Source organism: Chenopodium album, chromosome 10 (genome assembly GCF_948465745.1).
Source record: "Chenopodium album chromosome 10, dcCheAlbu1.1, whole genome shotgun sequence".
NCBI lineage: Eukaryota > Viridiplantae > Streptophyta > Magnoliopsida > Caryophyllales > Amaranthaceae > Chenopodium > Chenopodium album.
The window spans coordinates 54,428,891-54,455,521 of record NC_137843.1 but is presented as its reverse complement, the minus strand read 5'-3'; the positions used below and the strand labels follow the sequence as shown (position 1 = coordinate 54,455,521).

The 26,631-nt window shown below is 35.0% G+C and overlaps 2 protein-coding genes and 2 long non-coding RNA genes across 4 annotated transcripts; 2 read left to right on the top strand and 2 right to left on the bottom strand.

The window, feature by feature from the left end:
* Positions 1–8,180: 8,180 nt before the first annotated feature.
* LOC145562545 (acid beta-fructofuranosidase-like) lies at positions 8,181–19,815 on the bottom strand. The gene is made up of 7 exons (XM_081622855.1): positions 19,362–19,815; positions 19,197–19,205; positions 13,821–14,674; positions 9,400–9,561; positions 9,039–9,265; positions 8,769–8,856; positions 8,181–8,586 (listed from the first exon to the last, which is right to left on the bottom strand). Exons 1-7 carry the CDS (start codon positions 19,759–19,761, stop codon positions 8,395–8,397), a joined length of 1,932 nt encoding a protein of 643 aa, XP_081478981.1. The 5' UTR covers positions 19,762–19,815; the 3' UTR covers positions 8,181–8,394.
* On the top strand, positions 9,948–10,598 carry LOC145562548 (uncharacterized). The gene is made up of 2 exons (XR_014094406.1): positions 9,948–10,072; positions 10,158–10,598. It is a non-coding gene; the product is annotated as an uncharacterized LOC145562548 (long non-coding RNA).
* LOC145562546 (uncharacterized) lies at positions 10,731–12,712 on the bottom strand. Its single transcript, XR_014094405.1, has 3 exons — positions 12,392–12,712; positions 12,228–12,302; positions 10,731–11,922 (listed from the first exon to the last, which is right to left on the bottom strand). It is a non-coding gene; the product is annotated as an uncharacterized LOC145562546 (long non-coding RNA).
* Positions 19,816–20,876: 1,061 nt separating the features above from the next.
* Positions 20,877–21,805, top strand: LOC145565425 (uncharacterized). Its single transcript, XM_081625434.1, has 2 exons — positions 20,877–21,634; positions 21,730–21,805. The coding sequence occupies exons 1-2, from the start codon at positions 20,877–20,879 to the stop codon at positions 21,803–21,805; spliced, it is 834 nt and encodes a 277-aa protein (XP_081481560.1).
* The last annotated feature ends 4,826 nt before the right edge of the window (positions 21,806–26,631 follow it).

Below are 26,631 nucleotides of genomic sequence, written 5' to 3'. Positions count from 1 at the left end.
TATGCTCTTCAAGTTGGTAGGTATGCATTAATCATCATTACTATATTTAAACAAAATGATGATGTGACTTTCTTAGAAAAGCCTAGTGACTTATTTCTAATTGTGAACAAATATAGTTGGGTTTTTACTCATTCTTCTCCTTTCTTGATTTTTCTTACTTTAGTATCCAACAACGTTTTTAAAGAAGTTTTGAAAATGCATCACCTCTCTAGAAATTGTAATTAACAACTTATGGTTGATTTCATATATATTTATTTTTTTTTAAGGTGAAGGGCCCTATTATGCATTGTGCTAACTTAAGTGATTACTTGATACTCCGTACAGTGTAACAACAAAAATCGGACATAATCTTCAACTCTTCAAGATGTTATACTTTCTCCGTTTTTAAATACTTGTTCCATTTCTCCATGCGCGGATTTTTAGAAGAAATTGGAAAAAATTAATAAAGTAGGAAGGTAGTGGGGTAGGGGAAGAATAAAAAATTGTAAAAAGCAAAAGTAGTTGAGAGAATTGGAAGAGAGAGATAATATAAAATTAGTAAAATATGATTTATGTTGAGTCCACTATATGAGAAAAATAAATTAAATATTATAAAAAATTTTCAAATAAGAAAATAGAGCAAGTATTTAAAGACAGTCTAAAAAGGAAAATAAAGCAAGTATTTAAAAACGGAGGGAGTAGCTTATATAGTTATATGATGTAGTTGTAATGTTTTTCATTTGTTTTCAGGCTCTATAATTGCTGGGAAATGGGTTGAAACTTAAACGCAAAAGATTTTGCTAGACATTTAATGGGCTCAAAGCCAAAGCCCATTAATCATTGTTTTATTCCATGGACAAAAATGTCCATCGCATTGTAACAAACTGCTTAAACTTGATAGGCCCAATATTTGAAGAGATGAAATGGGTCGGGTCAATTTTCGAAATCCGACACAATGAACAATGAGACATGCACACCGAGTCCAAGCAAGAGCTTGTTTCAAATGACACAAGGGCCATGTGGTGCTTGCCTGTTCGGTACAGGTGGCAGACTCGTAGTCATTGCTCGTTGGCATCAACATGACATGTCACAAGGTATAGCTCAACACGACAGGGGAAGTAGTAATGAAGGATGTTATGCTTGTAGTTTTGCATAAGAGGAGTATTCACGTAATTACATATAAGTACGAGAGTGATATCATTGGATGATCAAATAATACCACTGAACATACGGTGATACTATATATACATATAGTGGTATTATATATACATTCAGTTTTACTAAATTTATGCATAAATAGTACCACAGAAGATTCAATGATACTATATAAGCTTACAGTGGAACAATTAGCATGTGCTCCCCCATCACGTGAGACAATCTGACCAAATAATAGACGGGGTTCACCTACATAACTCTCTCTTCCTATCCCTCTCCTCTTTTCTCTCTCTATCATGTGTTTTTAGAATATGTTAATCACTGTTATGTATTTACAAATGCATAACATTCTTCCCTTTAAAATTTCTCAACACAACACAATGGCAACTTTTATTATGGGTCATAAAATTTAAAAGTATTGTACTATTAATTTTGAACCATGCGTGACATTATTTCTAATTAAGGTAATACTCCGTATATCATGTTCTTATTCCAAATACACACCATACTTAGCACGGACTAGTAAACAGAAGCATATAATCAATAATTTCTCATAGAAATTATAAGAGAATCTTAGTTAGGAGTCGTTTAAATTGGTTAATAAAAAATACTATTGAATTTAGATCAGTGTTCATACACGTGTTAAATTAAAATTTGTTTGATTTTACATCTCAAACACATTTTAACAACATAATTTTTTAATCGTTGATCTGTACACCCGCATGGTACACCCGGACAAAAACGACATTGTCCAAAAAATAAAACGCAGGAAACAAACAAATTAAAAAAAAAAGCGGAAAGAACATAGAGCTTTGGAACAAAGAACATTCTGTTAAAAAAGAACATGTACATGTAAAGCAAAGAACGCGAGTTTTTTTTTAGGTATATTCAGTAAATTTCGGAAAGGAATCAATCAAATCCCACATTAGTTGATACAATCTTTTCAAAAAAAATTAAGATTCCAAAATAATTTTCTCATTTTATAATTTTTTTCTTTTTCAAAATATTTCAAGATTTTATTTTCAAAATTTAAATTCAAAAATTCATTTCATATTTAAAATTTCAGTTACCAATATTTTATTTGATTTTCTTTAATTTAAAAAATCTCTACCAAAATCAATCATATTCTTTCAGAATTTTTTTTTAATGTAATTATAATAATATTCACTATAATAATAATGGTCATGTGTAATTCTTGTGATGTTCTTTATATATTTTTATAATGTTCTTTATTAGAAAATATGATGTACTTTATTTTGTATGTAAAGTACTACGGAATATTAATTATTAGCACAATTTTTCTTCCATATGTCCACTATTAATATTATGATCTTTATTAGACCTTTTGATAAAATATTTTAAATGTCCATGTTCTCTAACTGTAATTGTAATGTACATTTATTGTCATGTATTATTCATTGCTTATTGTGAAAATGTTTATTAAATTTTTGTTTAGACCATCCTTGTTAAATTTTAATATTTAAATTTAAGTAGTGCTTATTACATAATATAAACATGTTATTTATAAATGTTATGAATGTTCTTTGGATCTGAAAATCAATCATCAATAGATGATGTGCTAAAAGAATATCTCCATCAACCATCGTGATCCTGAAAAAAAAATAATGTACACAATTATATTATTTAATGTTATTAACATATAAAAATATAAATTTAAAAAATAATATTCAAGATGAATAGTTTAATAATTAAAAATGATGTAAAAACTCATTTTAAAATAATATGTGCTATATCACTCAATAGCCAAAAGAACATAAGAGTTAAAACAGACGAACATGAAAAAAGAAGAACATTTATTCAAGTAAAAAGAACATAGTTTATATTATTGAAACACAAAGAACATTATACCTTAAAGAACATAATTTTATAATGTAAAGAACATATAGTTTAGACTCAAAGAATATATTAATCGGACTTAAAGAACATATTCCATTACAATTAACAAAATGAATGCATGATAAAGGAACATTCATCATAATTAGAAGAAAATCATCTTCAACCTTTGAAAATAATTCAAAAACAGTTATAAAAAAATAATAATTTTCTTTGATTACGAAATCTACGAATTATGAAATTTAATAATTTAAAAGAACATTATCACTAGTATCAACATCGTAATTATAATTATAAATTTTAATACGAAAAAACCTAAAAAAAAAATAAATTACCTTCACATTTGATTATGAAATCCTCAAATTCATCTTCATTATTAACCGAATCTTCATTCTCATACGTATTATCAACAAATCTGTAATGTAATCATGTCGAATTTCTTACACCCCGCCATTAATTTTCTATGCTAAAAATTTTCTCTCTTTAGAAATTCTCTCTGTATTTCGAAATTGTAATTATATATCTCCAAAAATATCAAATTTATTTATGAAAACTATTAATATAGGGAATAACTAACCAATCCCTTAAATTAAGGAGGAATCATTTTAAAGGAAAAAAAAAACTGAATTGAAAAATGCCTTTATTTTTTACAGGGTCACCGTGAGCATGGTACACCCTGGTGTACTATGCAAATTTCAATAATTTTTTAAACTTTCTAATTTGTATCGCATAAACTACCATATAATTTCCTATCGAAAAACCAGAGAAAACATTAAATAAAAAAATAAAAAACCCCCAAGAAAATGATAATACTAATAATAAATATTAGAGGCTAATCTAGAAAAATTAGGACCTATTTTGATTTACTGAACTGAGTTAAACTGAACTGAACTGAACTGAAATTAAGCTGAAGAGAACAGGTTCTTAGATGTATAATGAAAAATTTACTATATGCATTCTAAAAAAATGTGAATTGCTATTTGCCACAATGAAATTACTCAATCTATAGTATTAAAAGACTTTCATGCCCCTTATAATTTTGAAAATAACATAGCATAACAATCCAACCATTACTAACTACTAACTTTGTCCCACCTTGACCATACTCAAGCCTTACCTCCACCTTGACCATCAACTCCACCACCCATACCACCACTCACCTTGGTTGTCCACCACCACAACTCCACCTTAACAACAAACTTGACCAATTCCACAACGGTTGACCACTAACATTGTACTTTTCGTCCAATAAAATGAGTCGACGACGGTTTGTGTTCATATTGGAGGCACTTAGTGGGGACGACGAACCTTCGACGCCATCGAGTCAGGTATATGCCTGACTTTTTTTTTAATTTCCGTTGTACCCGGTCGCATGTTATATGCGACTACACCACGGTATAGTCGCATGTAGCATGCGACCGGGTACCGTTTAATTTTTTTTTAAGCAAACAGTTTAATTTATATTAATTAATTATTAAAAATAACAAAATACACTTAATTTAATTAGTAAAATTTATGGCTTAAGAAAATTAGTAAATTTACGGGCTTAAAAAAAATAACAAATTTGCCAAAAAAAACAAGTAAGGGTAGATGGGTCATTCAATATCGCGATATAAGTAATTTTATTGTGGCATTTAGTAACCCAAAAAAATCTTAAATGTAGTAGAAAACTCAAGAGATGTTGTATCTATAATGATTTTCTAAAATATGAAACATGTGTGATGTAAAGATATCTAGAATTATGTAATACTTGTATTAAACAAATGTAAAATTATCTAGAGAATAGGGAACAACTACTATAAATAAAGAACTCCATCAATGATTGATAGAAATTAAGGGGTCTATAAGGTGGTGAAAGACTAGAGCTCTTACAAATTGGATAAGTTTTATACGTGTAAGTAAGTCCCCATCAAACACATTGTTATACACTTTATAAAGAAATTTATGAAATCATTGCAAATAAACTGACTGTAAGCTGATTACAGTACCATAAACGACGACACGAAAACAACATGATCGATAAGAAACCAAAAAATGATGAATTGCAATCGAATACGCTGATAGTTGATGACGAGGGAGCCCCGGTCGATCAAAATGATAAACGAAATATGTTGATTAAATGGCAATCTTGTAAATACCTTGCCTTGAAATCCGTAAAAAATTGAAAAAGAATCCCCATGTGCTCAGATGCCAGCTGTAATGGTTAACGGTATATTAAACAAAGAATTGAATGTCTTCAATGAGAATTTAACTTTTTACCGTGGAGAGAGAAAGTAAAGTAAGAAATTTTGTCAGAAGAGAAAAGAGAGAGAATAATGAAATAAGAGAAGAAGTTGAACAGGTGCAAAGATCGACTCCCACGTGTATGCCTAAAAATAGCTTTCCCCCCAACTTCCAACTCAGAAAGGTGCTCTGTAGAACTTCAACCATGCCTTCCATGCACAAATTCTATAAAATATTTGACAAATTGACATCATATAACATAGAAACCCTCCAACTTCTAAAAATTCCATATATTTATAAGAATCAGCAATTGAATTTGATTAAAAAAAAAAAAAAAAAACAGAGATTGCCGAGAGTGGTAGGGGTGTCATTGAAGACGGTAGAAGCTTGGACGACGGTGGCGCAAACAGTGGGAGTAGAAGAGTCAGCTCCCATTTCTACTTCTGCGAAGAACGATCCGTTGTTACCGCCGTCGGAGGTCGGGACTAATGACATTCTTCTCTCTCCTATCTTCTACCAAGTTCTTTTTTTTTTTTTTTTTTTTTTTTTAACAACCATACCAAGTCAATTTCGATAGACCAGGAGAACACTATCAACACATTTCTCTGGGATGATTCTGGAATCGTTCTTGGTACTGTAATTTTTTTTTATTTTTTTTTATTTTTACTCTGTAGCACATAGCACATGTATTTACGGGAAATTTATGACATTTTGGTTAGGAGAAATTGGGATTCCATTTTTAAAATTTGTTTTTTCAAACCTCCGGGTGGATTACTCTGAAGCACATAGCACATGTAATTCGCTCCAATGGTGGATTACCTAGGTTCAAGTTCTTACAGGTGCAAATATCGATGAAACCAATTTGCTGGAAACTTACGATGAAACCTTACCTGTAACTTGTATTATGATTGTTTTGTTTTGCTTAATGCTTTGTTGGGGATGGCATATAGGCTTATATTAAAAATTTAAAAGTAAATATTAAGAAATACAAATATCTATACTCATCCCAAGTACTTCGATGGTGATAATGGTGATACTCCTGAGGAGGGAGGAACAATTTATTGAGGAGAGAGAGAATTTAACTGAGGAGAGAGAAAAGTTATTAACTGAGAGGACATAGAAATTTACTGAGGAAGGAGAAAAGTCAACAAAATTCAAAGTTAACGTCTAGCCAAAATACTTTTGAGCAATTGTCAGGATTGCCCTTACTTTCACAAAGGAAATGACGACGTCACCCCTAGATAAACAAGATTTGTTTCTCATAGTGATAAACTTGAATTAGCTTGATGATATGAGTTAATCACCCAATAAATGAGACCCAAACAACTGTAATATCGTGCCACCAAAGAATTAATGAAAAATAGAGATGAAATGTAATGTCACTGAAAAATAAAATTCTTGATGACGGATTTAAAATCATGTGGACTATCAGCCTTTAATTTTGGGCATTTATTGTGACGTTGGAAAAGAGACATGTGCTGGTGGTGTCAACTTCCCCCTTTTGCAATTCTTTGTTGAGAAGCAAGTGAATGGAAATACAAAGAATGGTGGATGGCTCGTCCGGAGGCGTATGCCTCGTCGTTCAACCCCCGAACCCCATCACTAGCGGTAGATTCACCGGAGGGAGGTAGGGCACTCAAAGACATCATTTCTCAATTTGTTTAAGTAGTATATTTGGTGGGAAAAATGACTTTTGATTTATATGTTTCTCAATTTTTTATAATTTTATAACTAATATAAAACAAATTTAATTCAATACTTTACCACATCCCAAGCCTCAAATTACATGTATCATTTAAATTTTGACTATTTTTTTAGAGCAAATATATACTCAGTACAAATATATACATGATTTTTTTTTACTATTATTAAAGTGAGGTTAGATTATGAATCTTACCAATTTAAGTTTTTATTACTTAACTTTCAACTCTATGCTAAACTACATCACATAATAAATTTCATTTGTTTACAGGCTCTATAATGGGTTGAAGCTTTTACACAAAAGGTTTTGCCAGACATTGAATGGGGTCAAAGCCAAAGCCCATTAATTATTGTTTTATTCCATCACATTGTAACAAACTGCTTAAACTTGATAGGCCCATTATCTAGAGAGGTGAAATAGACCGGGTCAAATTTGAAAATCCGCATAGAGAACAAGGAGACATGCACACCGAGCTTTGTTTCAAATGACATAAAGTGTCATCCGGCTATGTGACGCTCACATAGTCACATGTTTGGTATGGGCGGCTGCCTCATAGTCATAATATGGCACAACCTATAGCTCCACTCGAATTAATGCCAAACTATATTACAGAGTTATAAAATTTGAAAGTATTATACTACCTCCGGATCGTATTATATGCAATTTTGGGATATTATTTGTGAGATATAAAAAATTCCAAAGTTGCATATTAATTTTGAACCATGTGTTACGTTATTTCTAACTAAGGATTTTTGTTTTTGTTTTTTTTTTTTTTTTTTTGTTTTTAGGTAATTCTAACTAAGGATTTAATGTAACAAATCATGTCCAAATTCCTAATATATACCATATTTAACACAGAGTAGGAAACGGAAGCACATTTCATATAAAAATTATACTCCGTAATAGAATCTTAGGGGGCGTTTGGTTCGGAAAATGAAAATGGAGTGGAAAAGAAACAAATAACAGAGGGAAAAAGGAATCATTTAAATTTGAATGGTTTAACCATGGTAAGGGTATTTGTTAAGAGAAGGGTAAGGGTATTTATTACCATAAAATTTTGAGAGGTAACAAATGAGGGGTAACCATTACCCTTAGTTAATGGTAATTGTTACCATGCCTTCAAACCAAACACACGTTAACGATATGATTTAATTGAATCTGTTTTCAATCCAAAATATACACTAACCAAACCGCGGGAAATATTTGATTAAAATTTAGAGTTCATACACTTTAAAGCTATGATGTAATAGTTGTCATAGTGGGGGAATTTCTCATGATTTCAATTGCTTTTATTGCTTTTATCCAACAAAGTTTACATTTTGGCTCATGAATTAAGAACCATACATTATGATGTTACTTAATCAATACAACACTTCCCCACAACTCAAGACAACTTTCCCTTACTCTAGCTTCCTCCCTTGGCAAAATGTGATATAAATTGATACAAAAAACTGGATCATATTCATACATATATTCAATGATCAAAATTTGTAAGGACCAATATTGGCTGATTTTAATTTCCAAATCTTGATAGAAGTCGTAACACTCGAATCAGTAGCATTGTTGAAGACGAAAACTCGTGCCATCCCGTTGATTGCCTTTGTTGGGTATATTCTAGAGGCTATACATGTCCTCCCTCCTTGCCCAAAGGCTTCTACTATTGAATGATCAACCTAACAATAAAATTCAAAACAATTAGATAGTTCAAAAACCACCATGTAATTCACTAATTCATGGCCTTATTCAATATTATAAACGCGATTTCAATGTTGTACAACCATCTAACAACGCGATTTCAATGTTGTACAACCACCTAATAAGTTTACCAAGTTTAAGTATGAAGAGGTTAACTTACAAGTAATCGCATGCTGTATTTTTCACCCTCTAGAACTGGTATCGACCCTCCGTAGATCTGCTTGTCTACACCGGAAGCCTTGGATGACCTATACGGCGAAATGATGGCAATAAAATTAATGAATTGATTGTTAAATTAAATGAGCAGTTCTATTTGGTGTAGCATGAGAAATTTGTCATGATTTCTGTAAATACGTCGAGCACATGCTTTTAAGTGCGCTTAATAAACTCAGGTAAATAAAACGCGCCTAATAAGAAGATACGTACGTACCTTGATTGATCAGTGCAGAACCAATTCTTAACAGATCCATCAGAAGTCTTAGCAATGTAGAAGTAAACAGGAGTGAACTCAGAAAGAGATTCATCAGCCAAAACCAAAAGCCCAAATGGGCCCAAAGCCTGTCTAACAGCTGCAGCACTGCAGTTGTTGATCACATCATCTCCTACTGTTGATTTCAAAGCCTCTTGATCTACCACAAATTCAGCACTTACATCCAACTATCATCATCATCAACAAGGGTAGCTCAAAGTTAGTTAAAGTTTCCATCTTTGATCAGAGATTTCGAGTTTTCGGTGTTATAATTACAGTTAAGAAAAATAATGCAAGTAACATTGTACAAGAAGAAATGTACCTGTGCAGCAGAGGTTATGTTAAGGTTAATGGTAGATCCTGGTTGTAACACAAGGTTATCATACACTGTGTTGTCTGTTCTCAAGGATTCTATTTCCTTTACTGGCCATTGAATAATGTTGGTTCCAGTCTTTGCATCATAGGTTACAACCCTTGGAACTGTCTGAAATTTTTTCAAATAAGTGTAGGATTTGAGTCAAACTTTCGGAAATAGAGGAAGTATTTTTCATAAGAATTACTTCAAAGAAAATCTATCGTTTTCAATACAATAATAAACTTATCATAAATCTAAGTAGAATATTATGATTTAAAATTTGGAAAATTTGTCAGAAATAACCTTTTAAAGTGTCTTTTTTATTTAAAACAACCTTTTAAAATATTTTTTGCAACTTCAGACCACATTAAAAAAAATTTTTACAAAAGGCAACCCAATGTAAGTTTCCGGCGTTGACTAAATCTTTTCCGATGTTGACTACGCATGTGCAATACACGTGCCTCATATATTACTTCATACACCCAATTTTCCTCCAATTAACTCCAATAAAAACCCCATCTTCTCTCTCCTTCCTCTTTGTCGTTCAATTGGAAAAAAAATTGCAAAATAAATTCCTCTAAAGCTGTTTGAATATGGGATTTCAAGGTGTCAACCAAGCATTTCATCAATTTCAAACCAGGTATCGTGGTTTTTGTTTTTTATTTTACTTTTTTTTTCTGTAAATTGGTGTTGCGAAAACTTAGGGTTTTTTTCCCCAAACCCAGGACGGAAATTCTACGCTTATAAACCGGTCAAAGGGGATGCAACACGTTTGAGTGGCTTAATGAAGACATTCTTGACTACCAAAGGGATGTCACTAATGTCTTGATTGCAGAAAGGAGCAAGTTAGCCACTGATTTAAGCATTTTGAAGGCCAAACTTATCACTAACAAAGCATGAGAAGCAAAGGTTGTATGAAGAATTGGACAAAGTAAAGAAGAAAATGCTGAAGAAAAATGTCGGAATTCAAAGTGACAGATTACTTTTTATTTGTGTTGTTGTGTCTGTTGCTGTAGTTTCCTTGTAGTGAAACTCTGTGGTTAGATTAGTGTGTAGGATAGATTAGTGTGTATGTAGGTATGGCTGGAAAGAATGGTAGTGTACTATGTTTGCTGTTACCAGTTTGTAATATGAACCAGTTGCACTAATTAATGGATGTTTTACCATGTTTTATCGGCATTGCTACCATTTTGATCATACAATGAGCTGTATTTTCGGCATTATTGCTACCAATCTTGCATAATAACAAGTTTTGATCATATCAAACAAAGGAGCATTGATCATTAAAACCACAAACATAAAGTTTTGACAAAGTATTAACTAACATATAACAAGTTTTAATATCACATTACAACCAAATGATGATATTGATCCATAGTTTTAACAAAAGAAAGAGATACAAAATACTAAAAAACACCATCAATCAGCATGTTCAGGCTGAGATTGAGGTTGTGGGGCAGAAGTTGATGTAGAAAATTGTGATGCTTGGACATGTTGGGACAACTGCACACCCCCCTTCTTAGCAGAGGTGGTCTTGGATTTGCCTTGTGTAGTAGCCACCCTGTTCTTATTCTTGCGTGATCCACTACCACCAGCATCATTTGTTGTAGCAGCAGCTGCACCCCCATTAACTGTAGTAGTAACTGAAGTGGCTTTGGATTTCCCTTTTTTTGTTGCCACCCCTTTCTTCTTATTCACTGATCCACTTGCTCCAGCACTTGTTGTTGTAGCACCAGCAGAACGAGAAGGATATGGGCAACAACCGTTGATCCATCAGACCTAGGCCTTCCCCCTTTTGATTTCTCAGGAATAATTTGAAAGGGTCTGGAACATTTTGTTTTGTAATGACCTAGTCCACCACACCTACTACATTTATTTTGCTTCTTTGCTCTCTCTACATTCTTTTTCTCATTATCCTCACCAACCTCCTTTTTTCTTTTCTTTTTGCTGGGTCTACCTGGGAGGATTCTATGAGGTGGAGGCAAGGGGTGTGGGTATGTTGTCACAGGCCACTGATTAAATGCAGGTGCATAAGCTTTTGCATAAGTTTCAACATGATATGCAGTGTGAATAAAATCTTCATAGTTCAATCTCCTTAACTGTATGCATGCCAGAGCATGCCAACAAGGTATGCCCATTAAACTCCATCTGTAACAACCACATACTCTTGTTTCTAAGTTAACTACAAAAGTATCTCCTTCATGGTCAACCTCAAATTCGTGTAAGTCAGCTTGTGTTATTCTCATGCTACTAGTTTCCTCAAAACCTCTATGGATCATTTTGATTACTGTCCAATCAACAAATTCAAAATAGCAAACCTCTTCAACATTAGGATGTAATGCCACCCCATAGTAATTACTGTCCCCTTTCTCATAAGTAGTTTCTCTCTTTTTGGGGTTTGTCTCGAAGTGACCACCATAATACAACCTTATATTGATGGGTTCCATAAGTTTATACTAAGGATAAAATATGCTTATTCTACCATTAAACCTGATACAAACAACACATGCATGCAACAAAATAAATTAAGGTTCAGCATTCCCCAAAAAATCGCAAAATAAAAAAAAATGAAAAAAAATTGAACTGACATTCATATTTTGTTCGATTACAGTAAACAATCACCAAAACCATACTTCAAGGCACAATTAAGCATTATTGGGTACATTTATTTAAATAATCAACATGAATTTATCCTAATTTTTAAATGTCAAAGCTTGATTAAATAATCGAACTAAACCCTACAAATTGAAAATTGGTCCCCCTCAAGCAAGATAATTGGGTGTAAAGCAAGTTACCTGAGATTTTACATAACTTGATAATTGACCCTCAATTTGCTAGAAGATGACAAAGCTTTCTTCTTCCCTTTATATCTGACCATGGCAGCAAATGGCAATAAAAAAAAAGAGGATAACCGATAATTGAGAAAGTTTAAAACTTTAAACAAAAAATGAATGCTTACTCTACTTGGAACCTCTTAATTAATGGAAGTTGAGAAGAATTGCAGAGAGTATTAGTGATGTTTTGTCGACAAAGAGGAAGGAGAGAGAAGATGGGGTTTTTATTGGAGTTAATTGGAGGAAAATTGGGTGTATGAAGTAATATATGAGGCACGTGTATTGCACATGCGTAGTCAACATCGGAAAAGATTTAGTCAACGCCGGAAACTTACATTGGGTTGCCTTTTGTAAAATTTTTTTTAAATGTGGTCTGAAGTTGCAAAAAATATTTTAAAAGGTTGTTTTAAATAAAAAAGACACTTTAAAAGGTTGTTTCTGACAAATTTTCCTTAAAATTTTAACGACTAACAAAATGTTATACGAGTAGTTATGTCTTGTCAAGCATAAAATTTTAAATATTCAAATATACTGTACTCCCTCCGTCCCTAAATTACATTCCTCTTTGGAAATTTACACGGGAATTAAGGAGAGAAGAATAAGACAAATAACAATAATTAGATAATGCAATGGGAAGTACAAAGATAAAATAGTTATTACTCATGACATGTCATCAATCCTTTGTAAAAAAAAGGACCAATCACATGCTCCTAATTGAAAATTTTTAACCAATCATATTCATTGTAATTTGGCACAAGGATTATGAGTAAGATTAGGTAATGATGAGTGAGAAAGCATTAAATATATAACAAAAAAATAGAGTTGATTTACTAAAAAAAAACTTACCAAAGATAGAAAGGTGGAATGTAATTTTGGAATACCAAAAATAGAAAGGAGGAATGTAATTTAGGGACGGAGGGAGTATAATAAAAGGAGAAATTTTTGTGTGATAGAGTAACAGGGGTTGCCTATGTCACCACAGTGACATTGGCTTTACTGTTTCATTTCTTTGCTTGATAAGCATCACAGCTGTACACTTAATTTGCTTTACATAATACTACTATTACTCACATGAATTATGAGTAAACAAAAGTAGGTCTCAAATACGTGACCCTCCATAATCAAAACCTAATAAATGTGATTGCAGTTATATTTGAAAGGGTTAGGTTCAACAACTTTTGCTGCAAATATTAACATGCATTATTTTCCATATATTATTAAGTGTATTTCTCAAGAGGTGATGTTAGGTTTTAAATATGGTAATGAGTCATTTAGTTGAGTTTTTATTAGGTCTATTCAGACTATATTCAAGCTTATTAATTACTTCGTATTCATTATCTACTCATGATATATAAAATCCATTTATATTGTAGTCAATATATAATACGGATTATTTAGGTGTATCAATTTCAATTCAGAATAAATCAAGTTATATGAAAAGTCGAACATAGATAAATGGATAATCAAACACGACTACACGAGTATTTAGAATGATCACGTGAATATTTATATGATAAGAGCACATGCAAGATAAAGGAGTAGTAAGTGTGGTACCTGCAAAGAAGCCCATCCCTTCAACAAATCATCAGCCTCAGTATCAGTCTCTCCAACCCAACCCCACAAAATCCTCCTCTGCATCTTCTGGTCAAAGAATGACTTTGATGCATAATATTTCCCATAATCCAATCTCAATCCACGACCCACATCCATTTCCGGGTAATCGGGTGTCCAAGTTTGAGTATCCATATCATATGTACCCAATGCATAATAATCCTGCTTATTATCATCCAAACTAGCCTTTAAAAAATGCTTCAAGCCCGGCCCATAAGCCGAGGTATCAAGCCCGTTTTGGCCTGTGGTCGACACCGGGAAAAAATCAACACATTCCCACATACCCGTATCCGGCACCCCATGTAGGTTACCCTCAAGCTCATAAGACTTAAAATCCTTAGTCTTATAAACTAGTGAAATACCGGTTTTACCCTTTTTCGACCCAATTATGAACCTCCATACTCCATTGGGTCCCAACCACGCAGTGGTAGGGTCCCTAAAGTCCTTAGCCCCAATACCCTCAGGCGGGGTCAAAACAGGATTCCCAGAATACTTGACCCAGTCAAGGAGAAGGGGATCGGATAAGTTGGCAGGGTAGGCTAGATTTTGGACTTGCACAAATTGATCAGTGTCACCAGTGTAAAGCATCATGATGTTTCCATCTGGCAAAAATGTAGCTGAACCTGTCCATACACCGTTGATGTCATACCATTGATCAGGTACCATGGAAATTGGGAGGTATTTCCAGTGAATCAGGTCTGTTGAAACTGCATGTCCCCATGTAATGTTGCCCCAAACAGCTGAATCTGGATTGTACTGGTAAAATAGATGGTAGTATCCTTTGTGATACAATGGACCTGAAACACATTATACGGGTTGTTCGTTTTAGTATATGATAATAGGATGTCGTAAAAAAAGTTGTTTGATAGACAGAAAAAATTTCACTTACATAAAGAATCTAGACAAACAATTTCTTTCCTAAGATACACAATTTGCTAACAAAAAGCGTACATAGTACAGAGTAATAGGATAATAGGATGTCGTAAAAAAGTTGTTTGATTGACAGAAGAAATTTCACTTCTGTAAAGAATCTAGGCAAACAATTTCTTTTTCAAGAAACGCAATTTGCTAACTAAACGCGTACATGACAGAGTAGTAATTTATTTTTTTTCACTATGCTCCTTTTGAGACTTTTATTTAATTAAACATGCTATGCATGAATCATATAATTATAAAATTAATAATACTAGGAGGAGTAGATGGCAATTATTAGAAGTCAAAATTATTGATGATTATAGAATCTATTGTTAAACACGGGTCTGGGCCGCACCCGCAAATCAAGAGAGAGAGTCCACTTCACAAGATCAAAAAAAGGTTCCATCCCAAAACCATATGGCAATAGGAGGAGTAGCTCCTTAGCCTTATAAAGTATTTAACTCTCTTTTCTTTAATAAATGTGGGACTCTTACATGTGTTACTTGGTGGGATTTACTTCAACACCCCCCTCACATGTAAGGTCCCTTTTAACTTAAGGATCACTTGATCCAATTCAATTTGGCCCAGAATACTTAATGTCATTAAAGGTCCCAAACTTGGGCCTGACAATATACTCAAGCCATTAGAGGTCCCAAACCGTGGGCCTGACTCTGATACCATGTTAAATTTGAAACAATATGAAATGGGCCTGGGAAATCCGAACAAGGAAGAGGAGAGTTAGGTCCACAAACAAAGCTTGGAGCTTCCATACTAAAACCAATTGGCAATAGTAGGAGGTACGCCTCTACCTTATAAAATGAAACCATCTCTCCTGTTTCTCCAATGTGGGACACTCATAAGTGGGCTACAATGAATTCAACACTCCCCCTCACTTATGAGTGTCCTTAGAACTAGAGCACACCAGAAGGTACAATATAAATCCTCTTTGGGAATGAACATCCAATAGAGGCCCCTTAACCAGTGGCTTGACAAATACCCGGTTATAAACGGCCCAACAAACCTGGCTCTGATACCATGTTAAACACGGGTCTGGGCCGCACCCGCAAATCAAGAGAGAGAGTCCACTTCACAAGATCAAAGAAAGGTTCCATCCCAAAACCATATGGCAATAGTAGGAGTTACTCCTCTACCTTATAAAGTGGAACCACCTCTCCTCTTTCTCCAATGTGGGACACTCACAAGTGATACACATTGGGTTCCAACATCTATGGCAGGGAAATTAAGCCATGTGAATAACATTTCAAAGTTGTGAAGTTCTGTCCCTTTCATTTTTAGTCTGTAGTAAGATCAGTGATGGGTTTCTATTACTGATCATTCAATGCTATGTCCTCTAGTTACCACATAACATATCCATGTATTAAAATATACTATGAAGATTATGAGAGAGAAGTAATAAGAATATTTCACAAACATATGATTATGCCAAACAATAGTCAAGAGATATGTATTGTCACAAAAATATAAAATCTACGAATCAAATACTCCTTACATACTTATTGTTTTTTTCTCTCCATGTCAATCAAAGCGCTTAGGAAATAAGAAAATAGCAAAGAAAAATTGATGCATACCGTATAGTAGATGAAATTAGGTTATCTACACAATCTAATTCCTAACTAATATAATAGAATGGATATATCGGATTATAATTATATCCCTTTTTTTCTAATCTAATCTTTAAATTTTAGTTTTTTTGCAGTATATAATTTTTTTTATATATATAAAAAAAAGGAAAAAAAAAAAAACTACGTATGTGCCTATGTGGTATTGCATAATGCAGAGTTCTAGTGTTCTCCATTCTATGATCAGCAAAGCCTGTGTCCAACCAACTGGTAAAGAAAATAAGTTGGTCCCAAACCTCCTAACTTATAGCAGAAAAAAAAATTAAATAATGCTAACCATCACATTTTTTTTTATTGGTCCACAACTTTTATATCAAAAAATATAAATAAAAAAAAAAACACAAAGTTATTTAACTTTAATAGCCACTCACTTTCTACTTAAAATTTTTTTAAAAAAATCAGTAGAGAGTGTACTTAACCCTTGATTGTATTTCTTTTGGGATAGATTTGCACTTTATGCCTATTTATTTGGCATTACAACTTAAGTCAAGAAAGTTATTATTGGATCTTAGCCCTACATTATAAAACATGAATTATGCCAAAAAGCCATTATGATGATGTTTCCACACTACATCATGTATTCTTTATAAATGTCTCATGTTAATTTGTATGTTTAGAGTATTCTATTAATTTTTTCTAATTTTCTTTTAAGTTTAGTTTCACATCTACTCTCCTAAAGTGTTTTACTATAATTTTGTACTCTTTTGAATATCTACACATTGGATCGAGAAATTCTCAACCTTTAATACTTCTAGCTATCAATGACTATAATCACAACTTCTTATTACCAAGCACAACTTCTTATCGACAACCATTGTTATAGTCATTGATGACTAAACAATTGTAGGTTGAGAAATACTAAATACAAACATAAAATTGAAGTGTTTTTAATCTCAATTTGTATTAGCAAAAAAAAAAAAAAAAAAAAAAAAAAAATAATAGAGGATCCATATTACGAATAAGTTTGCTATATAATGGTCCCCAAAAATATAATTAAAATGACCTAAAAACTAACAGTAGATTTTACTCAAAGTTGAACTTAAATTTAAAAAAGCTATATTAATGACAAGATTCCAATTTAATTACTATAAATCGAAAAGGTACACTTGCTAATAGTACAAAGATCGCTAGGATTAGTACATCATGATTAGATGTTTTGTCTAATTTTCCACGTAAATTATCATAATCAATCTAAGCTTACTTGTGGAAAAGAGCTTCAATAATTGGGCCACGTTATGGAAGAATAGTGATGTGTTTGGAACCACACTTTTTTTTTCTTTTTTTTTTTGTGATTTGATGGAAAAATACAGTTCAATAGAAAAAGAATACTTCGTACTAGTAATAAAAACTTTTTCGGTTGAGGGCACAATTTAGACGTTTGAAAAAAGATGGGCACAACTTAGAAATCGAAGAACTTAGGGGCATAACTTAGAAAAATCCTAAAAACTAATAATAGTGGGTAAGATTAGGTGAATTTTAGGCCTTGTTTGGCAAATGGCTGTTGGCGGGTGGCTGTAAGCTGGTTCACTTGGCTTGTTTGACCAGCTGGAATGTTTGGCTGTTTATAATGGCTTTTGAAATTGGCTGTTTAAGCTGGCTGTTTATAAAAGTGTTTGGTAAATTAATTGTTGGTTGTTGGCTGTTTATTAGATAATTTGTGGGCCAACAAGCCAAAAGCCAACAAAAAAGCTACTCAAAGCAGCTTTTTCATTTTGGCTTAAAAGCCAGCTTTTTCGCTGATTAAAAAGCCAATTACCAAACACATTTTTTGGCTGTTTGACCACCTAAAAAAGCCAAAAGCCAAAAGTCAACCAAAAACCCATTAAAAAGCCAATTACCAAACATGGCCTTAATCATGTAAATCTTATGGCTTATTAATTGGCTAGTAAACTACTACTTAGGTCGTGGGACATGTGATTAAACATAAAGTGATTTTTTTACAGTTCAAGTCTATTTCAATTGAAATTGACTAGTATGAGTTTATGACCATAACCCCTTGATTTACTAGCTAAGTACATTTCTTAGATATTTTTTATTGTAAATAGTTCTTAATGTAAAAGTTTTACCCATTATTAACACCCTAAAGGCCTAATGACTTTATTCACTTGCCTAATTATCCTTGATTACTTAGACTAATAAGATATACAAAGTATATTTTTAAGCCACGTTGTAGGCCTTGTTTATAATTGAAAATGTACCTTTTTTGTCCATAATTCAACCAATAGGGCAAATCATCTATATCAATTATTGTTTACTTTGTATAAACGTGGAAGAATAAAACCATAACATATACTCGTACTAGATACAAATTATGTACTACGTATATAATACTCTTCCTCCTACATCCATAAACGACAAGCATCTTCAAAACCCTAATTAGATAATCGTTAGCTAGTTAAATGCCTACTTTATTTGGCCAAATCTAAATGAACTATAAGGACATAATTACGTATTTCACTACACTTTAAATGAGTTACGCAAATTATTCTTGTAGAAAAATAAATATGAAATAACAAACAAATATAGAGATTACCCGATCAATAAAATTTTTAGATAAATTCCTACATTGTAATCCTATTCCATTTCACATATTTATCACATTGATGATTAATGAACCACAATAACCTACTACGTAGTACTTTGACAAATGTGGATATCAATACACCCAAAAAAATAAAACTTAACCCAATATTTAATTATTTATGTCACCAAAAATAGTTAATAATGTAAGCAAATAACTTGTTCAAAGAGAATAAAAACTCACCATTAGGATCTGAATTACGTACGCCGTCAATAATTCCACATCACCCAAAAAAAAAAAATTCAAAAAAAAAAAATCAATTAGCATTTCTTCAATAATTATCTTAACTTACAAAATTATCGTTAAAAAAAAAAAAAAAGTCAAAGACGAAAGAAAAGATTGCCTAACCATTCATCCAATTTTTTTCCGGCTGAAAATGGTAGCCACTCCTTTGCCACATCAGCATATCATTTGTCCATGGAAACGAAACTCCTTCTTCAGTTTCTTCTAATCGGAAAACTTTTTCCGACACACCTTCCAATTTTCCTCTAGAAGTTACCGCCGGAATCACCTTCTCCGGCGACGGAATACGGCGGTTTTCCGACGACAATGGTAGGTGAGTGGTCTGGCCGTTGAAAATGACCGCCATTAGAGAGAGGATTAGCATACATGAGAGGCTGATTACTGCGAGTCCTTTGATGGGTTTGTGGATTGGGGATTCGTGTTCGGGTTCGGGTCGGGTTCGGGTGGGTTGGAGGAGGGGTTGGTTGGTTTCCAGGTCTGTTGGAGGAGAGTGGAGAGCATCCATTGTAATTAGTCTGGTTTTAGAGAGAGAAAGTGTGTTTAATTAAGAAAAAGAGGAGAGAGAGTTGTTTAAATAGGAGGAGAAGAGAGGAGGGTTAGTGGGGGAGTTGTCAAGACTGGATTTGTTAGGGAGATCCAGAGTATGTTCCAAAAGGGAATCAAAAAGATCTGTTGTGATTCTGTGTTCGAGTATGGGGCATGATTTAGCGATTCACTTGTATAGATTGATTTTTATGATGACACTCTATAATTATTAACTAGTGTATAGCCCGGGCGATGCCCCAGGTCTATACGTTAAATATTCTCTACTTTGTATTATAGTTTTCATGTATTATACTAATCTTAAATACTTTTTTAAAAAAATAAATAAATAAACTTAAATACTTTTATTATAGATATAGTTGAAGAAAATAATTTGTACAAAAAAAAAAATGGCATACATTAACTATATTTAGGAAGAATAAGTAAACTAAAGTGTTAGATAGCAAAGATGGTATGGCTTCTAATTTATTTTCTAATGACCCGAGTTCAATCCTTAATATAAACATTTTTTAATTAACATGTATCAATTCTCCTTGGTGATGTGGCATCTTCTTAGTGGAGAGAGGAGTGACACGTGGCGTGTATCCTTGATTAGGAACGCCTTTTAATATATAGTATAGATTTGTGTTTACGAGTTTTTTATATGGTCGTGAAATATAAGAGGGGATTGATCTAATTCTTAGTCTTGATATTGAATATGAACTTTAACTGTATTAATCTCCGCTTCTGATGGGATGTTTATTGGAGATATTATTGTGATATAATTGATATTATTGTGATATAATTTAGGAAACTTATCTTGTGAAAAGATATGGTAGAATTTTGACTAGGCTTAGGGGTTTGTTACCCTAATGCTATATATATATATATTTGTATTGGCCGTAAATATGAATGAGAAGTTACAGAGAATATTTACATAATTTTCCTCTGATTTAACATGGTATCAAGAGCCTAGTAAAGGTCTAATTTTTTTAGTGTTCAATTTTCATAATTGGTACACGATTTTCCAGAATTTGTGAGTCTGCTTCTTTGCCAAATTTTTTTTTCTCTTTTCCTACTTTCATTGAGTTGTGAGTGATGGCCGGAGGTGCAAGTGGCTCAGGCGGTGACGGGTCAGGTGGTGATGGAGGAAAAGTCAAGGTGGACATGACTTATCACCTAGGTTCAAGTGATGGACCCGGGAACATAATTACTCCGATTCAACTACGGGGTGAGAATTATGATGAGTGGGCGAGGGCAATTCGAACCTCGTTGAAGGCAAAACGCAAGTATGGCTTCATTGACGGATCCGTCAAGACACCGACGGATGATGATAAATTGGATGATTGGGTGGCTGTTCACGCGATGTTGGTTGCTTGGATTACAAATACCTTGGACTCGTCGGTGAGAGCTACAATTGGTGAGTATGATGATGCTCAATTATTGTGGATGAATCTTAAAAATCGTTTCTGTGTTGTTAGTGGGACTCGCATATGCCAACTCAAATTATCATTGGGTGAGTGCAAACAATCTGCCTCCGAAAGTATTGTAGCATACTTTGGTAGAATTTTGAAATTTTTTGATGAATTGCATACCTATATTACCGTGCCTCGCTGTTCTTGTGGTTTGTGTAAATGTAACATTGTTGCTCAAGTGGAACGATTGCGTCAAGAAGATTTAATTCACCATTTTTTGATCGGTCTTGATGATGCATATGCCTCTCTTAGGGGCCAACTTCTAGCCCAAGATCCCCTGCCTTCGGTGGATAAGGCATACCAGCAGCTTGTCCAAGCAGACCAGCTCCATGGCGGCAGTGGTGACTCGGCAGTGGCTCGTGAAACTCCTATGGCCTTCAAGCTACAACATGAACCTACCTCCAAACCGCAGCGATTAGGTGAAAATTCAGAGAAATTTTGCAATCACTGTAATCGGGTTAGGCATGATGAGACAGATTGCTTCCAAATTCATGGTTATCCTTCATGGTGGGGCAACCGTGGGCGTGGAGGTCGAGGCCGGGGTCGTGGTGATTCCGGAGGGCATAATGGAGGAGGACGAGGGGGAGGGCGTGGCAACGCTCCTGCTGCCCCTGTGCGTGCTAACAAAGCAGCCACGCAAACTGCTTCTCACACCACGCAGAAAGGTGGTGTTTCGGCTGCTGATGGTGCAGCGCTTTCGGGGGTCACTCCGACCCAACTACAGCAGCTCTTAGATCATCTTTCCTCTATGAAACCTAAGCTTCATGGTAAGGATCAAATAGGTTGGATTGTTGACACCGGCGCATCCAATCACATGACTTGTGACTTATCCCTTTTGACGAATATTTGTGATGTACAACATTGTCCGGTAGGATTACCGGATGGGAAAAGTGCTAATGCCTCTAAAATTGGTTCTGTGACCTTGAAAGGGGGTCTGAAGATTCATAATGTTCTTTATGTGCCTCAATTAAATTGCAATTTAATTTCTGCAACACAGTTGTGTGATGAATCTAATTGCACTCTGCAATTTACTAACAAACTTTGTGTTATACAGGACCTAACGACGAGGAAGGTGATTGGAGCGGGTGAACGAGTGGATGGACTATATTATTTCCGAGGTGTTCCAACGGTGAAGGCTTTGAAGCTAGACAAGGGTCAATCAACAGAGTTGTGGCATCAACGTTTGGGGCATCCTTCGGGAAAGGTTCTACAGCATCTTCCTTTTATGAGTAGTTCTAGTACGAGTCTTAAGAATAAATCATGTGATGTATGCCCTAGGGAAAAACAACATAGAAGTAGTTTTCCTATTAGCACAAATAAAGCGAGTCGTTCTTTTGAACTTGTTCATGTTGATTTATGGGGGGCATACAAGACTCCATCATCTTGTGGCTCACATTATTTTTTAACAATTGTGGATGATTTTTCAAGAGGTGTGTGGACGTATTTATTACGCAATAAAACTGAGGTTGAATTGATGTTTCTTAATTTTATTGCGTTAGTTAGACGTCAATTTGAACATGAGATTAAAGTTGTGCGTAGTGATAATGGAACGGAATTTAATTCCTTGCGACCTTATTTTAATGCTAATGGGATTATATTTGAAACTTCTTGTGTGGGGACGCCTCAACAAAATGGCCGTGTTGAGCGTAAACATCAACATATTCTTAATGTGGCTCGGGCTTTGAGATTTCAAGCAAATTTGTCTATTCGATTTTGGGGGGAGTGTGTGCAAGCAGCTTGTCATTTGATAAATCGTACCCCATCTAGATTGCTTGAGTTTAAGACTCCGTATGAAATTTTATTTGATAAGACACCGTCATATGAGTATATTAAAGTCTTTGGGTGCTTGTGTTATGCTCACAATCAACGAAGCAAAGGAGACAAGTTTGCTAGTAGGAGCCGCAAATGTGTGTTCTTGGGGTATCCTTTTGGAAAAAAAGGGTGGAAATTGTTTGACTTGGAGACAAAAGAAATTTTTATTTCCCGGGATGTACAATTTTTGGAGCATGAATTTCCTTTTCTTATGTCTTCTGCCAATGAAATTAAAACAGCCCCAAGTGTGAATTTTGATGATATGTGTGCAAGTGAGGATGAATTTTGTAGTATTGGTGATGAGGGAGTTGGGGGCCGTGAGAATATGGAGGAGAGAGCTGAAATTTGTGAAGAATATGCTGAAAATTGTACCCAGGCAGTAAACACCACGGGCAGCCCGTGGCACACTCCTCCCAGCTACGACCAGCCCATGGCAGGGGCTGCCAGTAGCACTGATGTGCTAGCTGGGTCATCAGCGCTTGCTGGTGGAGAGGAGCAGCCCGACAGCAGCAGAGCAGCTTCCCACTCCGAGCAGCAGCATCAAATACAGCCCCACACGACTGACATTGAGCAGGGTGAAGATCTTTCGGCAATGGGTAAAGGCAAACGAGTGAAGATTCCTTCGGTTAAGTTCAAGGATTTTGTGACTCATACCATTCGCAATAATAGTCCACTCACATCAAATCGTTCATCTGCAACATCTTCCTCAGGTACTGTTTATCCAATAAATAACACATTTTGTTGATTCTCATCGTTTTTCTGTGAAGCATAGAACATATATTGCTGCAATTACAGGTAGAAATGAACCGAAAAATTTCAAGGAAGCCATGAAGCATGAAGGATGGAGACAAGCAATGGCCGATGAAATACGGGCACTAGAAGAACAGGGCACGTGGGTTCTACAATCTCTTCCACCTGGCAAAAAGGCACTCGGGAGTAAATGGGTGTATAAAGAGAAGTATGACGAACATGGCAACTTGCAACGATTGAAGGCTCGCCTAGTGATCTTTGGCAATCATCAAGTTGAAGGTCTAGATTACAATGAGACATTTGCTCCGGTTGCAAAAATGGTGACCGTTCGTACTTTTCTTGCAGTTGCAGCAGTGAAGAATTGGGAAGTCCATCAGATGGACGTTCATAATGCCTTCTTACACGGTGACTTGGAGGAAGAGGTATACATGAAGATTCCCCTTGGTTTTGACAAAAATAATTCAGGGAAAGTGTGCAGGATGTTGAAGTCGTTGTATGGCTTGAAACAAGCCCCTCGGTGTTGGTTTGCAAAATTGACGACGGCTTTGAAGAATTATGGCTTTAAACAGTCATACTATGATTATTCTCTTTTTACTCTGACAAGAGGGAAAATGCAACTTAATGTGCTAGTTTATGTTGACGATTTAATTGTTGCAGGGAATGATAAAACTGCCTTGTTATCATTCAAAGCATATCTAGGTGACTGTTTCAAGATGAAGGACTTGGGTGTGTTGAAATATTTTTTGGGGCTAGAGATAGCCAGAAACAAGCAGGGAATTTTCATGTGCCAGAAAAAGTACGCCTTAGACATAATTACTGAAACAGGGTTGCTTGACGCAAAACCAGCAGATTTTCCCATGGAGCAAAACCACAGGTTAGCTCTGGCAGATGGGGAGTTATTAATGATGTTGAGAGGTATAGACGTCTTATAGGGCGTTTGATTTATTTAGCAGTCACACAGGCCGGACTTGGCCTATTCTGTGCATATTTTATCTCAATTTATGCAGAGTCCGAGGGTAGAGCACTGGGATGCTGCCCTGCGAGTTGTGAGATATTTGAAGAAGAGTCCAGGTCAGGGTATCTTGCTACGGTCTGATAGCGCTCTACAGTTGGAAGGGTGGTGTGATTCGGATTGGGCAAGTTGTCCATTGTCTCGGCGTTCGTTGACAGGTTGGTTCGTGTTTCTTGGCTTATCTCCTGTGTCATGGAAGACCAAGAAACAACCCACGTTAGCTATGAGCTCTGCAGAGGCAGAGTACAGGTCTATGTCTGCTTGCTCTCGAGAGTTAAAGTGGCTAAAGCGAATCCTGAGAGATTTAGGTGTGCGACATGAGAATGGCATGCACCTCTATTGTGACAGCCAGTCGGCATTATATATTGCGAAGAATCCGGTGTTTCATGAGAGAACGAAACATATTGAAGCGGATTGTCATTTTGTCAGGGATGCTATTACAAAAGGTCTCATAAAACCGTCATATGTGCCTACGACGCTTCAGTTGGCTGACATTTTCACAAAGGCTTTGGGAAAGGTCAAGTTTGAAGTTTTACTCCGCAAGTTGGGCATTTATGATCCGTATGCTCCAACTTGAGGGGGGGTATTGGAGATATTATTGTGATATAATTGATATTATTGTGATATAATTTAGGAAACTTATCTTGTGAAAAGATATGGTAGAATTTTGACTAGGCTTAGGGGTTTGTTACCCTAATGCTATATATATATATATTTGTATTGGCCGTAAATATGAATGAGAAGTTACAGAGAATATTTACATAATTTTCCTCTGATTTAACAATGTTAAATACCGCCAACAAAAATAATCAAAACCGCTAACATTTATTGTGAATGGACAACTATGCCCTTAGTATTTCACCACTATTTTCCCTCTTGCCACCAATCACTAACACCTTGACACCACCACACTGACCGGCGACGACCACCACCACCACCACCCTAACCGGCGAGGACCACCATCATCCCCTCAATGAAGACCCACCACCTTTCCTCGTCGGCAGGAAGGTGGTGGTATTTTTTTTATTTCTGGCAACCGTACCAACCGAAGCCCAAAACTGGTTACCGAGCACGATAATCGATTTTGGGCTCCGATTACCATGGAAACCGGTTACCAGCCACGGTAATCGAAGCCCAAAACCGGTTACCATGCACAGTAACCGGAGCCCAAAATCGGTTACCGTGCATGGTAATTGGTTTTTGGCTTTGGGCTCCGGTTGCCGGAAATAAAAAAAATTACCACCTTCCCCCGGCGATGGAAAGTGGCGGGTCGTCAAAGAGGGGGATGTGGTGGGTCGTTATAGAGGGTGATGTGGTGGGTTGCCGGTCAGGGTGGTGGTGGTTGTCGTCGGTCGGAAGGGATGGTGGGTTGTCGGGGAGGATAAGGGGTGGTGTAGTAGTAAGGGCATGGTTGTCCATTTACACCAAATGATGGCGGTGGTGATCATTTTGAACGGCGGTGTTTAGCAATTCACTTAATTAATGCAATGGGTTTTTCATGTGATGAATTAACTAAATTAATTGTTAGTTTGTTACCAAAATCCGTTTGAAAAAAGTTGTAAATTTGTTACATCACCTAGGCAAAGTTGCAATAGCCATCACTCATGCCCGCCACACCACTCTACAATTGTTTCCTTCACTTGAGCACCATTTCTTAACCATCATAGACAACCTCCTTCCTTCAAATCTCTTCCTAAATATTATTTTTCGGCATAAATAATATTACTTCCATTTCTAAAACTTCGACTCGTTTTGCATTTGAGCAATCTTCAAAAAATGAGGTAATTAGTGATATTTGTTTGGT

Excerpts from the sequence above, each read along its gene's own strand:
- LOC145562545 (XM_081622855.1), bottom strand. The coding sequence starts at position 19,761 with ATGGATGCTCTCCACTCTCCTCCAACAGACCTGGAAACCAACCAACCC. Across the intron at positions 9,562-13,820 it reads AGGGATGGGCTTCTTTGCAG|ACAGTTCCAAGGGTTGTAAC; the intron begins GTACCACACTTA and ends AAAAAATTTCAG. Across the intron at positions 8,857-9,038 it reads TTCTGCACTGATCAATCAAG|GTCATCCAAGGCTTCCGGTG; the intron begins GTACGTACGTAT and ends TTCGCCGTATAG.
- LOC145565425 (XM_081625434.1), top strand. The coding sequence starts at position 20,877 with ATGGCCGGAGGTGCAAGTGGCTCAGGCGGTGACGGGTCAGGTGGTGAT. Across the intron at positions 21,635-21,729 it reads GAAACTCCTATGGCCTTCAA|ATTGCTTCCAAATTCATGGT; the intron begins GCTACAACATGA and ends ATGATGAGACAG.